At 36.8% G+C, this 16511-nt stretch overlaps 1 protein-coding gene across 1 annotated transcript; it reads right to left on the bottom strand.

The window, feature by feature from the left end:
• Positions 1 to 1729: 1729 nt before the first annotated feature.
• Positions 1730 to 5855, bottom strand: LOC149198080 (uncharacterized). Its single transcript, XM_089408916.1, has 3 exons — positions 5803 to 5855; positions 5040 to 5424; positions 1730 to 2338 (listed from the first exon to the last, which is right to left on the bottom strand). Exons 1-3 carry the CDS (start codon positions 5853 to 5855, stop codon positions 1841 to 1843), a joined length of 936 nt encoding a protein of 311 aa, XP_089265042.1. The 3' UTR covers positions 1730 to 1840.
• Between the last annotated feature and the right edge of the window lie 10656 nt (positions 5856 to 16511).

Raw genomic sequence — 16511 nt, 5'->3', positions numbered from 1 at the left:
CAAATAGTGTTAAGTGTACCATGGGTAAAAAACACCTTGGTTTTTTAGAAAGATCCAAAAGAAAGTGTTGCTATATACCTCTCAATTCCATAACAAGTTTCCACTTAATGAACGTGACATTTAGGACATGTTAAGGATGATTGGGCCAACACCATAAACCATGATGATACATTGATGTAGGACTTTTTCCAACCATTTTTATAATATTGAATTTATTTTCGTTTGCAATATTATTTTTTGAAAGAAAGAAAATTGATCTGCCATAGTAATTTATTTTTATTTCTATGATATACCAAATTTTAGTCGTAAATATACAACATAATTTATATTAATAATTAATTTTTGAAAACGATCAAATTAAGCATTCTATATATTTAAATGAAATATATACACGCGTTTTTAGCTTTCATCATACGTTTTATAAATACAAAAATAATAACTGGTTTATAATGAGAAACTTTTTAATTCAAATATCATTGAACAGATTTGAAGTGACACTCGTAACACTCTTCCAAAGCGTGTCTCGAGTCCGGACCAAAATATAAATAAAAGAAATTAAAAAGCAACATCAAGTCATTTCGATTGCGATAAAAGTTAACCAACTGCCAATGAAACTGCACTGCACTCTTTTCATCGACGTGGGAGAAGGGACATTTATTTTTCCTGTCTTTTCGGTGCATATTTAAAAAAAAAAAAAGATTGTACAAACTTTGCCATGAAATCCTATACCATTTTTACTTTTAAATATTTAATATTGAAGGTACACATTTTAGTGCTGAGCATATCAGTATTGGCGAACAATATATATGGAGTTATTTGTTGATTAATGGGTAGTAATATATTTCATTTTTTTGATAATGTATTTGGTTAAATTTGACAGTGGCATATATTACTTTAGTTTATTAATGCATTGATAGTTGTTGTTATCAATATTGCAGATTTTGAAATATTTAAAATCTTAGAAGATCAATTGTTATTATTTATTAGATTTTTTGATATTTTGAATTTTTGTTTGATTTTAACTTTTCAATAGATTTTTTTTTATTGAATTTTAGAAAATTTATTAAAATCACAAATCATAAAATTTACATAATTTATAAAATTAAGTAAAAGAAATTTACAATTTCAAAAAAAATGCTAAATTTTAATAAAGATATATATATATATATATAACCCAAAATTTTCCCATGAAATTCCCTAAATTGGATTAAGAAATTGAAATTGCAAGTTTAAATTATATTAAGAGTACAAAGTAACCATTTTGAATTCTGTCCATACTAATAACTAACTTCTATTTTTCTTTTTCTCTCTCTTTTTTGGTTTAGATTGGGTTTAAATCTGGATTAGCATTGATATTAGATGGAAAAATTTTGGTTTAAATTGAGTTTAAATCTAGATTAGCATTGATATTAGATGGAAAAATTACTGTTAAAATTCATTTGTCAACATCAATATGAATTACACTGTCATTGTGTTAATGTTGGATGGTCAATATGAATTACACTGTCATTGTGTTAATGTTGGATGGTGTCCAACAACAAGAAAACTTTTACCAAGATTTTGTGAGATTATGCCATTTGCCATTGGCATCCACTCTCAATCCTTTCATAAGATTGATTTGAACTTAAAATTTAATAAAATTAAGTCTCACCTGTATACCAATCAACTGGTGATCATTTTTATAAAAGTGGTCAAAGAGTTTTTTTAAGCTATAGTATCGAGAGGAAGAAAACTGGAGGTAAAATTCAACAAGAAAAAATACCTTCATAAGAGGGCGCCCATTGCAAAAATTGTAGGGTTTTATTAGGCTGTCCATCAATGACCTGCGAAAAAAAGTGATCTACGTGGCTCTGGCTAACATTTCCTGATATTGCTGATAAGAATCTTGACGTTGTAGCCGCATCTGCGTGTAAAACGCTGTAATAAACTCTTCTGCTTCTCTATCTACTTGAGGAGACCAGAGATCATCCATGGGGGATTTGGGCGTCTCATCAACACAACAACACTGTAACTGTAATTGTTGTTGATGATCATCAATACTCATAACTTTGTGGCTCCCATTTTGGTCATCATGGGCAGTGGGACAAACGCAGGGCAGAGCTCTGCAGAGAAGAAAATGGAAATGATCATCCCATGATCTCTTCTCATCACCCTTCACTGGAGTGCTACTGCAAGAAACCTCGCAATGATCATCATAATTTAACAGCACGCGATCATAAGCCACTCTTATGGTTTCCAATCTTCTGAAAAGTACCCTGTGGAGATCATGGATTCTCAGCATCATTTTTTGCAATTGTTTCGTTGCAAATCTCTTTCTCTTTTTTAAAAATGGGAGGGGCTAGTTCCCTTAACAAGCTTATATGATCTTTTTTTCTTTTTTAAAAATGGGAGGGGACTAGTTCCCTTAACAAACTTATATAGCCTGCGATCATCATAATTTAACAGCACGCGATCATAAGCCACTCTTATGGTTTCCAATCTTCTGAAAAGTACCCTGTGGAGATCATGGATTCTCAGCATCATTTTTTGCAATTGTTTCGTTGCAAATCTCTTTCTCTTTTTTAAAAATGGGAGGGGCTAGTTCCCTTAACAAGCTTATATGATCCTTTTTTCTTTTTTAAAAATGGAAGGGGACTAGTTCCCTTAACAAACTTATATAGCCCTTTTTTTTGGTAGACAGCCATTAAAACTTTCACATTACAACCGCATAAGACAGCCAACACATTGGGACAGATTACAACCGCATATAATCAAATATACGCTGCAGGGCAGCTGGTCTGCAGCCGGTACACATCGGGATCGAACATTGGTGGGGGACTACCCAACCAACGAGCCATGCACTCGCGTGCAAAATCCCTTTCTCATCATCACAATCACCAATCTGGCCACACTAGAAAACCCCATTCTACTCTTCATATTCAATGTCTCTGATTTAATCTGATCCGTTGGCAGGAATTTTAGATTATGTGTTCCACTTCTCTCAAAATTCACAGCAATGGTGGATTGAGAGGATCTGTAGAACAACGAATAAATATGAGGAGTTGGGAAGGGGTGGAGTTGCGGCAGAAGCTAATAGGTTTGTGATGTGATGTGGTGTGTATAAATAAACACCGAAAGAATGAGAGTGAGGGTCATGACTCATACATGGAGTTAATGTGGGATTTAGAAGGTGAAGAACCTTCTCCCATCAAGCTCTCACGCGGTTTTTACGCGTAAGATGCCGTTGTCGTCTTGTACAAGATTCGCTGCCTTAACTTGTGTTTGGGGAACGCAGACGTGAAGAAAAGACAAGCCAGGTAATCGACAGCTATGTTAAACCGAAGTGATAATCGTTTATGGCGACAGTCCACGCGGCCATTCTTTTATAACACGTCACTTACATCCATTGTCAATCTAGAGTACAGCTGCAAGGGACTGATCCAATGTAATCTGCTTGAACATTGGCTGAACATTGTTATGGTTGAATTTATAGTGGATCATGGTTTATTATGTTTAAATATAATTGATTACAGATAAATTGATTGACTATTATATTTTATTATATTACACCATACAAATTTTGGTTGATTTTGTTGGATCATTGTTACCTTTAGAAGTGCATTGTACAATCCAGTATAAAGAGATGTGTAAGAATATCATGTCTCTAATAAAATAAAAATAAAAAATTATTATTGGTCCAAAACAAAAATGAAAATAACTATATAAAAAAAAATACAATACAATTCAATATAGGATAGAAAATCTTGCTCCAAATTTTTTAATATTTCTTTTAATTAAATATTTGTAAAATGAATATTTAAAAGGAAAAACTATATTGATGATGATGATGATGATGATGATGATGATTAATGTCCACTAAGACTGATATGGTCTATAGGACCTTAAGAAGGAAGTGGTTAATTGAGATTATTTAAAATATTATTTATGTGATAAAAAAGGAGGGAAAGAAGACCTTAAGAAGGAAGTGGTTAATTGAGATTATTTAAAATATTATTTATGTGATAAAAAAGGAGGGAAAGAAGCGTTCCAAGGTCACTGTTCTAACTAAACAAGCCGAGAAGGTTGGTCGTGGTGAAAATGTTTTGGAAATGAGAGCAAATGTGAGTAAGGGCTAGACAATCAAAGAGAAAGTGTTTTTCACCTTTGACTCTCTTAGTATCGTAAAGGAGGGATATTCCCTCGTCCAAGGGCATCTTGGGAATAAACCAATGTCGGTTTCACTCTAGAGATCATGACAATTAGTTCGAATCCTTGCAATATTCATTCTCTTCTTAGCACTGGTTAAGACAGAAAGGTATTTTTGGTTAGAAAGTGTGGGGTTGATAACTTCCTTATAGTATCTTAACTTTCTTTTCTCCTCTAATTCCTTATCACTCCACAACTTATCCTTAAATTTGGAAGTAATGACGTTTTTAATGTTATCCTTATTCCCTAATACGATCTCCTCCTTTATCTCCCAATGATCGAACCAGAACTTTACATCCTTGTGCCACCCTCGCTTGAGTTAAAGGTGGTTTTGACTAGAGTTAGAAGCAATTTTTGGGAGTCTCTTGGCTTCCATGTTATACAAATTCTTCTTATACATCCAATACCTAGACATAGTCATGCATTCAATGGGGAAAGGCTAACCTCTATTAAGAGAATAGGGTAGGGAGTATTACCTTTAATCTTGAGGTTGTAGGTTATGAATTTCTTTTGGATCATTTCAATCTTTCTCCATGAATCTCTAGATAGACTGTAGCCCCACACCTCACAACTATATAAAATAATAGGGGTGACAAGATTCTCGAAGAGGAATTTTTTTTACTCCAAACCCAAAGATCAGTTGTCTTCCAATTGTTTTCAAGCTCATAGTAAGTTTTCCAAACTCCTATAATCCTTTTCTCAATGCTATAGTTTCAGTTGAGTTGATGGTGGATGTCAATACCTAAATATTTGTAAGAAGAAACATTCTCTAAGTAATTGTTATCATAAATGAAATTATCATAGGCAATCTTTTTGGATTTAATAATCATAACTTTAGTCTTGTCAGTATTAACAATCATACCCATCTTGGAACAATAATCGTGGAGGGTGTTAAGCTGCTTATTGAGATTGTCGGGACTCCTGGCAAGAAGAACGATATCATCAACATAAAGGAGAAGAGTAATGACTATGCCAACGAGCTTGGGTCCTTCACAACCAACAACTTTTAAGCATTCCTCAAGCTTGTCAATGTAAAGGTCAAAAAGGGTAGGGGATAGGGGACACCCTTGCTTAACACCGATGTTGCATTTAATATCTGTAGACCAACCCTCGATGGTCTTAAGCTTGGCAATAACATTCTCATATAATCTAATAACAACGAACCTTAACTCGAGAGGAACCATTATTTTATCAAGCCTTTGCCATAACTTCTCTAGAGGAACCATGTCAAAAGCTTTTCTAAAGTCAACAAAACAACAAAAGAGATTAGTCTTACTGTTACGACAATCCTCAACAATGGTCCTAAGAGTGACAAGGTGGTCGATCGTAGAGTGATGCCTTCTAAAACCAACTTTCCCAGTGGCTCTTTTACCATGGATTTCAAGCCAAGTGCTAATCTTCTTTTCCAAAATGAGCCCATACAACTTGGCTAAAATGTGGTTAATCATGATAGTCCTATAGTTAGAGGGAACATTTTTATCCCCACTTTTAAATATAGGCACAATAAGGCTTTGCGTCCACAGCTTAGGGAATCTGTGTTTAACTACCAAGTTGAGGAGATTGTGCAAGTGCGGGGTGAGGATGGACCTCCCAATTTTGAGAATTTTAGCTTGGTACCCTTCAATATCCCTAGCTTTCCCATTAGCAAGCTTCTTAATCTCGGATTCCATGTCCTCCAAAGAAAAGGTATCTCCCTCTATAAGAGTGATTTTGATGTAGCTCATGGTGTCCAAGGAGTCATAGAGATTCCTAAGACAAACATCCCATTCCCTTAAGGGGATCGGATTATTTTCTTTCGATTTACAGACAAGAATGTTCCTCCAAAACATTCTAGGCTCAACTTTATAGAGGTTAAGGAGATGATCTTGCCTCTTGTTTATATACTCTCTTTTTTTCCTTTTGATAAGAGCTTTGTACACCTTGATTTTTTCATCCTTAATAGTTTCGTTGGGAGAATCTCTAATCGATTTCCTAGCAAATTTACAATCATTGTCATACCACGGGTAGGAAGTCCTATTGTTCTTATTATATGACACCTCATGTTATGCTCTTGACCCGCGAGAAATTCCAGAATACCAAATATGCGAAGAAACACAACCCAGAACATAGAATAATATGAGAAAAACAGCAAGTATTTTATTATTCAGAGATAAATGCAATGTTCACTTGCCTCTTCGAGGGTGAAACCTCCAGTAGAGTAGAACTCAATTAAGAAATAAAACTCGATGATCGTTCCCTTCTAACTACGACTATTTATAGCTAAATGACCTTCAACAACCTAACCACTAGTGGTCATTTGCATAACATGGGTTAACCACTTTATTTATTAATTATAGGCCATTTGCAACTAACTGTGGTCCCTTTCTTAAATGCGGGTCAACCACTTACAATTATTAATACGAGCTTTATTGACTCTTTAACTAACTATGACTATGACTTGACCCTATTGGGTTTATTACATAAATAAAGGGGTTAGGGTTGGACCCTAACATGCCCTCCCCCATCAAAAGCAGCCTTGTCCTCAAGGTTGAAGTTGCGGAAACTGCTGAAGAATAGTGGTTGGTTCCCATGTCGCATCTTCTGGAGAGGTGCCTTTCCACTTGACAAGGAATTCCTTGATCGTGCGGCCACATAGATGTCTTTCACGAGTATCAAGGACCTATTCAGGTTGGAGCTAGAGTGAACCTTCCTCATCCAATTCGGGTAGACTGGTTTGAATTCTGCAATTGTTCCCCACCACTTTCTTGAGGCATGATACATGGAAGACTGGATGGATTTTTGAAGTTGGTGGCAAGGCCAGTTTGTAGGCTACTGCTCCAATGCACTGAAGTATTTGATAAGGTCCGTAAAATTTTGGAGCTAATTTCTAGCAACCCTTTTCTTTGAGCGATGTTTTCTTATATGGTTGCAGTTGTAGGAATACCTGATCCCCTTCTTGAAATGTGCGCTCTGAACGATGTTGGTCTGCCTATTGCTTCATTTGATTCTGAGCTTGATGAAGATTATCTTTGAGACGAGCTAGCATGGTGGAACAATTCTGTAGGAGTTGATCTACTGCTTACACCTTAGAGCATCTAGGGATATAAGAAATAGGTGAAGGTGGGAGTTGGCCATACACTACTTCATATGGATTCATCTTGGTGGCTTCATGATAGTTAGTATTATACCAGCATTCAGCTAAAGGTAGCCACTGTACCCATTGATGTTGCTTTTCTGAAGTGAAACACCTTAGGTATGTCTCCAAACATTTCTTGATTGCTTCAGTTTGACCATCAATTTGGGGATGATAGGCAGTACTTAGTTGGATTTGGGTGCCTTGTAGCTTGAAAAGTTCTTGCCAAAATTTGCTCGTGAAAGTTGGGTCGCGATCAGACACAATGGAAGTTGGCATGCCATGCAGTTTGAAGATCTGGTCCATGAAAGCTTGAGCCACCAAAGTGGGGGTAAATGGGTGGGGTAGAGCGAAAAATGAGCATATTTAGAAAGTCTATCCACAACCACCATGATGACTGATTTGTTGCTCGACTTTGGGAGACCAGTAATGAAATCCATAGAAACATCTATCCAAATAGAGGCAGGGATTGGCAATGGTTGTAAGGTTCCTAGTAACTTGATTGTTTCTCCTTTGTGGCATTGACACACATCACATTCAGCTACAAAAGTAAGAATGTCATTTTTCATGCCTATCCAAAAGAAAGAATGACGAGTGCGAGCATAAGTCTTCTGAAAACCTGCATGCCCTGCAGTGGGAGATGAGTACAACTTTTCCAAAATGCGAGTTTTGAGGGTGGATGTCAGCAATATAACTACTCGATCCTTGTAGCAAAGAATCTCATCCTTCCAAGAGTTACCAACTGAGGAATTAGGATCTGCTCTCAAGTTATTAATAAGTTGGGAGAGAGAGGGGTGTGAAAACCATTCCTTGCAGGCTTCTTCAATCCAATATGGAAAGGGAATAGAGATTGATAGCAGGGTGCTTTCATCCTCAAATTGGCGTGATAACACATCCGCTACTACATTGTCACGCCCTTTCTTGTAAATTATCTCATAATCATATCCCAACATTTTGGCCAGCCATTTATTTTGTTGTGGTGAGGATAGATGTTGCTCCAAAAAATATTTGAGGCTTTGATGGTCTATGCGGATTTGGAAACGCTGCCCCAATAAGTATGGTCGTTAGGTATCTACTGCATGTAATATGGCCATCATCTCTTTCTCATAAGTAGATTGTCCCAAATGTTTCCCACTCAGTTGTTGGCTGGTGAAAGCCAAGGGTCAACCTTCCTGCATTAAGACAACACCAATACCAGTACCTGAAGCATCACATTCAATCACAAAAGATTTGGTGAAGTCGGGTAGTGCCAATACTGGAGTGGAACACATGGCCTGTTTGAGAGCCACAAATGCCTGTTGTGCTGCATTAGTCTAGAGGAATGAATTTTTCTTGAGAAGGTTAGTGAGTGGTCTAGCAATGCGACCATAATTGCAGACAAATTTGTGATAGTAGCCAGTGAGACCCAAGAATCCCCTAAAACTCTTCAAGGTTTTTGGTTGGGGCCAATCTTGCATTGCCTGTATATTTTTGGGATCAACCCTGACACCTTCACAACCCACAATGTGTCCCAAATACTCGACTTCTTCCACGCCAAAAGAGCACTTGGACAATTTGACAAATAATTTGTGATTCTAGAGCAGTTGCAAGATCAGGTCTACATGATGAAGATGTTTTTCCTAGGTTAGGTTGTAGATGAGAATGTCATCAAAGAAAACAAGGACAAATTTTCGGAGGTATGGTTTCAACAGGTGATTCATGAGGCTTTGAAAAGTATATGGAGCATTACAGAGACCAAATGACATGACCAAGAATTCATAATGGCCTTCATGAGTTCGGAAAGCAGTCTTGGGAATGTCTACTTCTTTCATGCGTATTTGGTGATAGTTAGAGCAAAGATCTAGCTTGGTAAGAATTGAGCACCATGTAGTTCATCAAGCAGATCATCAACAACTAGAATAGCAAATTTGTCTTTGACAGTGAGCTTGTTGAGGGCCCGAAAGTCCTGACACATGCGCCATTCCCCATCTTTCTTTATCACCATGACCACTGGTGATTAATAAGGATTGATGCTAGGATGAATAACACCTACTTCAAGGAGTTCCTTGATGATTTTTTCAATTTCATTCTTTTGGGCAAAAGGATATCGATATGGGCGCACATTAGGCGGGTGGAACCTTGGGACCAAAGGAATGTTATGATCATGTTCACCTCTAGAGGGTGGAAGCTCTTTAGGTTTGTCAAATACCTGTTGTTTGTGGTTTAAGGCCCGTTGCATCTCAGGATGAATATGAAGAGTAGTGGATTCTATGGCTTGGATGGTATTAAACTGGGAGATGACTCCATGATGGTCCTTTTTCAACAACTTTTCCATTCGATGTGAGCTGATGATAGAAGGAGCACCTGCCTGGAGTACACGTAGTGTATAAATGTGGTCATTCAGTTTAAAGCTCATATATAACTCCTGAAAATCTATTGTGATTGAGCCTAGTGTGTGAAGCCATTCAGCGTCCAAGACAATGTCACAAGCAACCATGTTAATCGCAAATAGGTGGGTCTTTAGGTGGTAGTCTCCCATCTGAAGTTTAATATTTTTCACAGCAGCCTTCACATTTCATTGTCCTCCCATAAGCAATAAGGACTTGGAAATTAGAGACTGCCCTTACAAAATAATGAACAGCTTCGGTGACTCGCTTATGGATAAAGTTATGAGTGCTGCCACTATCAATCAATACCACAATAGGGTGATGTTTAAGAAAGCCTCTGACTTTGAGAGTTTGTGGCACAGAAATGCCCGCCAAAGCATGTAGCGAGATAACTAGTTCATTTGGCATAGTTGTGAGATCATTGTCCTGCTGGGTTTCCTCAACTTCGTCATTTGGTCCCCCAAAGGGTGGGGCTTCCTCATATGAGTTGTGATCAATAACATCAATTTGAAAGAATTTTGGTTCCTTGCATTTATGCCCCGGGGAGTATTTGTCATCACAGTAGTAGCACAATCCTTGTTTTCTTCGTTCAACCATTTCTGTTTGAGACACCTTTTGAACCTTAAGTGTTTAGGTAGGGCCCTGAGCCTGGGTGGAACACCCCTTGGCTACGAAATTTGGACTAGTAGACTGGGTAGCTAAGGCAAGTTCTACCTCGATGACCTTTTTTCAAGCGTCTATCCATGTAGGTGGGTGGTGCATCTGAACATGCGCTTGGATGGCTTCTTTGAGACCACTGATGAAACACTCCAAGTAGAATTCATCTCCTAGACCTTCCGTTCTGAAGGCCAATGTCTCAAAGGCTGCAATGTAGTCTTTTACTGTGCTTGTCTATTGGATCTTAGTGAGACGACCCAAAAAATTAGATTCTTTATCAAAGCGATCACAAAGGGCTTTTGAGAACACGTGCCACGTTATGTTCCTAGGATAACGTTTCTGATGCCACTGCCACCATTGCCATCTTTCTTGGTCCAAGTAAAGGGCTCCCACACGTAGTTTAGTTTGATCATCATGGATATCTTTTAGGGTGAAATATTGTTCCATTTGTGCTACCCATAGTGTCGGATTCAAGATAGAAAATGTATACATGTCCAGCTTGGGTGGTCGAGGGTGGGAATGTTGGTGATTTCCATGGAAGTGAATATGATGGTTAGATTCTCCTTCAAGGTGTTCATCAATACTATGTGCCTCTTGATGATACCTTGTCATGCTCTTGGTGAATTGTTCAAGCGTTTTTGAAATGTTGTCCAGGTGTTCCTTGAACGAATCCAACCTTGTTTCAAGGCGCTCAATCTTCTCATTGGCCATGACTTGAGCTCTAGTTTCTACCATACACAGATTCCGGTCACTTGAAGTCACTCCGAAAAAAAATTTGTTACCTCCTGAAAATTGAGGCTGACCAGTGAATGGTACCACTGCGATCAGCTCATCGTCCTGAATCTTATGGGCTAAGTCTCTTATAAGCATCCAGGGGAGGATTCCGACATTTTTATTTTTATTGTTTTTACTCCAAACGGAGTTTTACTCCCGTGGATCAATACTGTAGTGGCCAAATTGCAGAAAACTTGATCCTGTCCAATGTCCTGAGAAAATCGGGCCCAGACTATAGCAGCAACAAGCCTCACTGCGCAAAGAGTCAGATCTGCCCGCGAAACCCCAAATGTTGAATGTGAGTTGTACTACGGCGACAGAACCCCAACTAGTGGATTTGATTTGTGCGGCGGCGATAGAACCCCAACTGCTAGATCTGAATTGTACTGCGGCGGTAGAACCCCAGCTGCTAAATCTGAATTGTACTGCGGTGATAGAACCCCAACTAGTGGATCTGATCTGGCAGATAAGGTAATGGACAATCTTCAGAAGGCCGAGGGAACTGTGGTCACAAAGGAGTGTAAGGTGCTACAGATCACAATATACATAAGGGTCCAACAATAGTACTCGGCCCAATCTTTCAGGGCACTAACTAAGGAGGATCAACCATACCCTTAGTTGTACTACCTGACTACCCTATCGTACGCGCGAGTAATCTCCCCGAGTGTTGTTCTCAGTGTACTGTAGCAGCAAGACGACTGACGGCTTATCTAAGGCGAGGTTTCAGGTGAGCCTAGGGGGCTTCCGATATACCCAAACGGTACGTGGATGTGCAGTCTGTGTGCGGTTTTGTCTAATGTACTCCTACTTGAAGGGGTACCCACAAGGGTTATAAGGGAGTCCAACAAACGTGACCACCTCTTATATTTCCTGCGTGCATACCTCCCCAAATCCGCAGGTTTATGTGCTCAACGACAAATCTCGTGGTTTAAATACACTGGAACACGTCTCTAGCCTAAAAAAAATTCTACAAAAATGGAGGTACCACCGGCCTTGGAAAGTGCTCTGATACCACTTGTTATGCTCTTGACCTGCGAGAAATTCCAGAATACCAAATATGCGAAGAAATACAACCTAGAACACAGAAAAAAATGAAAAAAACAACAAGTATTTTATTATTCAGAGATAAATGCAATGTTCACTTGCCTCTTCGAGGGGGCAACCTCCAGTAGAGCAGAGCTCGATTACAAAATAAGACTCAATGATCTTTCCCTTCTAACTACGACTATTTATAGCTAAATGACCTTCAACAACCTAATGACTAGTGGTCCTTTGCATAACATGGGATAACCACTTTATTTATTGATTATGGGTTGTTTGCAACTAATTGTGGTCCCTTTCTTAAATGCGGGTTAACCACTTATAATTATTAATGCGGGATTTATTGACTCTTTAACTAACTATGACTATGACTCGACCCTATTGGGTTTATTACATAAATAAAGGGGTTAGGGTTGGACCCTAACACCTCATTAGAGAAGTTGTTAATGGTAGTGGAGAGGATAGTAGTAAAGTTGCGTATATGTGATCAATCTTGTCATTATATGTTAAGGAACCTAGATCCCTCATTAAAAATTTTAAGAAGAGATTTGTTTTACTTTTGTCAAAACGCATGTGTTTAGGACTCTCGTCTTTCGTATGCTTGTGGTTGGTGTACATATCAAGGTTAAGGGTTAAGGAGAGAGGTTTATTATCAGAGTCAAGCTCATGGTCATTTAAGAGGTCAAAATTAACAATACGGTGGAGAACCTGGGTATCATATATCACATAGTCCACAACACTACTACCACGCCCATGAATACAAGTCATCTGACCAGAGGAAGGCCACCTATTGATCCCATTACAAATAATCAGGTCTTGGGAACATCAAAGCTTAATTAGCTCAGTGCCAAAACGGTTATCGGTAATGTCTTCAGAATTTCTTTGGAATCTACTAGCCATAACACAATCCTCATCAAGCCATAAGGGGTTAGGGTTAGAGGTATTACTTAATGGAGTGGCTTGGTTATTGGAAATAGGGGTATTAAAGTCCCCAAACAAGAGAATGTTTCCCTCGTTCCTTAGGTTGTGGATATCACGCTCTAAGTTAATGAAGGGACAATCCTTATTTAGGTTGTTCTTCTTATAGGAAGTAGAGTTGAAGGGAGCAAAGTAGCAAGTTGCAAGGAATATTCTATTGGTATTAGAGTCAGAGATGTCAATCCAAACACACTGATTAAGGGGGTCAATCTTATAGATATGTTAAAATCTTTAAAGACATAAATATTTCCACATCGAAGTTGTAATATTTAAAAATATCAATTTGATATAGTTTTATTCTAAATTTTGTTATAATCATTAAATCTAATATTAATATTAAAAGATTATTATTATTATCTTAATAATATTAAATTTAATAATTTTGGATTAATAATATGAGGAAAAGTTTGCATGGTGGAACATAATAGTTAATAATAGTTGATTGTGACACACCAAGGATAAACTTATTCACTAAGGTTGACAATGTTTGAAGTTAACTATAGGTGATTATAATTGAATATGGTTGAATTGTGTTGAGTGAAGACAACTATGAGTGAATAAAGTTAACTAGTGTTAAATATGGTAAACACAAGGTTAACTAAATTCAAACATGGTCAACTATTTAAACATTGACTATAAAAAATAACTTTATTATATTTGACTAATATAATTCATTATTTTTACCATATATATTAACTAATAATATTAATAAATATATTAACTAGTAATAACGTTTCACTTTAAGTACAACCTAATTTTATATTAATAATTAATTAAAAAAAAAACAAATTAAAAATTTCATATATTTAAATGAAATACATACACGCGTTTTTCGCTTACTTACATTTTTATAAATACAAAAATAATCACTGGTTAATGAGAAACTTTTTAATTCAAATATCATCCGTAAAGGTTTTAAGTAACACTCTTCCAAAGCGTGTCTAGACTCCCGAGCCCCGACCAAACTATTAATATGGTACTTAAAAGAAATTAAAAAGCAACATTAAGTCATTTCTATTGCGAAAAAGGTTAATGGCTAATAAAATTGCAATGCACCCTCTTCACGATGACACTTATTTTCCAGTTTTAATGTGGTATGTTAATTGTTAGAACAAGTATATTATCTAGTAGTGGGCATATACACTTCGATGGTATTAATGGATTTATGGTTTGTTTAATATTGGTTGTTTTTTTCTGGTTGTGGGAGAAGGGACATTTTTTTTAGTTTTTTCAGCCTATATTTATTTAAAAAGATGGTACAAATTTTGTGATAAAATTTTATGTTATTTTTAATATTGAAAGTACAAATTTTAACGTTGAACTTATTAGCGCTGTCAATTTTGGAATATTTTAGAATATTAGGAGGTCAATTGCTCTTAAATTGTTGTTATTTGTTACATTTCTTGGGACCATGGGACATGCTCGGACTCTTGGCAATTATGTGGTTGGCACGTCTGGTGGCTACATGTATGAGGGTTATGGTGGTGGGTCCTGGTGGCAAATATGTTATGGGTGAGTTTTTTGGGGTCTCGACGCCTCCTCTCAATGGAGGTTATGGGATGGGCAAGCCCCCTTTTTGGTGGCTAGATTTGGGTTTTTGCTTGCTTTGCATCCCTAGAACCTGTGGGGTGGAGCAATTGCGAGTGTCGTCAGTGCGAGAGTGTTTTATGCTAGCTATGGCCCAAAGGGACGAATGGGCATTGATTACGATGGGCAGAGTCCCAACGAAGTGTCTGGTTGTGGAAATGGACCTGTGGTGGCGTATCCTTTTGGTGATGGGGGTTTCAATTTTGGTGCCTCTGGTAGTTTTGTTTTAGGATATGATGCATTGACCACGCACTTTAAAATGTGATTGAGTGGAGACTACAAAGCCTCTCTCGGGGCTCCCAATGGGTTCCCAAATTTAGTATGGATGACAAATGGGGGGCGACGGTTGACGCTTCTGATGGTGCACCTACCAGCGGATTTGGAGTTGGTCGAGGCGGTGCTCCACATGCTAGAGGGATAAAGAAGGCACTTACTGGCTATGGAAGAGGGGGCTATGAAGCCACATGGAAATTGGACTAGAGAGGTCCAGAGCTGGTAACTTCTTACTCTGATTTGTTGTGACAGGCATGTCAAAGCATCTCTAGGCATTTTGTCGGTTAGAGTATCTTACGATGTTGTTGTTTTCCTTGCTGATGAGAGTAACTTCTGGTTTATATTTGGTTAGTGAGAGTATCTTTTGACACTGACATTTTACTAAGTGGTTGCCTACTATTGGGCTATATATGGTGATCCCTATGGGCTTCTTTGATAGGTTTGTGTTCCTTGTTTCTTGTTTTTTACACAGTTTTGGTGCCTTTAGCCTTGTTGTTCTTAGATTTTTCTGTATGATGCTAAATATTAGTGATATGGGGTTACAATGACACATATGCTGTATGCATGATATGTATAAACATCTTTTTATTTAATAGAAAGTTGTTGGCTTTTTTTTTTCTTTAAAAAAAATTGGGTTCTTTTTTATTTTATAATTGAGATAAAGATAATTAAATTTTCGCAATTATCTACATGCCTTTAACTTTTTTCTTAAATTTTATTAGAAATTTAAAAAAAATACTAAAATCACAAATTTAAGTTATAAAATTTATAAAATCCAATTTATTTTTAAATAATAAAATTTACAATAAAAAAAATATTATCAAATTTTAATAAGAAAAACTTAAAACATATAAATAATATAAATAATAATAATAAAAATAAAATAAAATAAATCTAATCATAATAATAATAATAATAAAATAAATCTACACCAAAATTGGGTCATTCCCATCAAATTCCCTAAATTTCACTAATGTGTTGAAATTGCAAACTTAAATTACATTAAGAGTACGAAATCACCATTTTCACTTTTACAGACTAATTCTGTCCATGGTAATAGCAAACGGCCATTTTTCTCCATTTTCACTTTTACAGACTAATTCTGTCCATGGTAATAGCAAATGGCCATTTTTCTTTTTTTTTTTGGTTTGTTTAGTACGAAGTCACCATTTTCACTTTTACAGACTAATTCTGTCCATGGTAATAGCAAACTGCAATTTTTCTCTTTTCTTTTTTGGTTTAGATGGTCTATCGTAATAGCAAACTGCCAATTTTTTCTCCTTTTTAGGTTTAGATTGTGTTTAAATCTGGATTAGCATAAATATTAGACTGTTGAAATCACTTGACAACAACAAAATATTCATATAGGATACTGTCATTGAATTATGTTCGTGGTAATAGCAAACTACCATTTTTGTCTTTCTTTTGTTGGTTTTTTGTGTTTAAATCTAGATTAGCATTAATATTACTGTTAAAATCATTTGTCAACAGCAATATTTTCATATTGGATACTGTCATTGTGTTAATGTTAGATGGTG

The sequence above is a fragment of the Pinus tabuliformis genome, chromosome 2_2 (genome assembly GCF_031772625.1).
Source record: "Pinus tabuliformis cultivar Carrire ecotype Pingquan chromosome 2_2, CPIR1, whole genome shotgun sequence".
Taxonomy (NCBI): Eukaryota; Viridiplantae; Streptophyta; class Pinopsida; order Pinales; family Pinaceae; genus Pinus; species Pinus tabuliformis.
The sequence above is the reverse complement of the archived record's forward strand: the minus strand, read 5'-3'. Positions and strand labels throughout refer to the sequence as shown.

Coding starts and splice junctions, on each gene's coding strand:
- LOC149198080 (XM_089408916.1), bottom strand. CDS start 5,855: ATGGAATCCGAGATTAAGAAGCTTGCTAATGGGAAAGCTAGGGATATT. Junction 5,425..5,802: donor AAAGCTAGGGATATTGAAGG/GTACCAAGCTAA, acceptor TGTTGACTTTAG/AAAAGCTTTTGACATGGTTC. Junction 2,339..5,039: donor GTTCCAAGATGGGTATGATT/GTTAATACTGAC, acceptor TAAGGGAACTAG/CCCCTCCCATTTTTAAAAAA.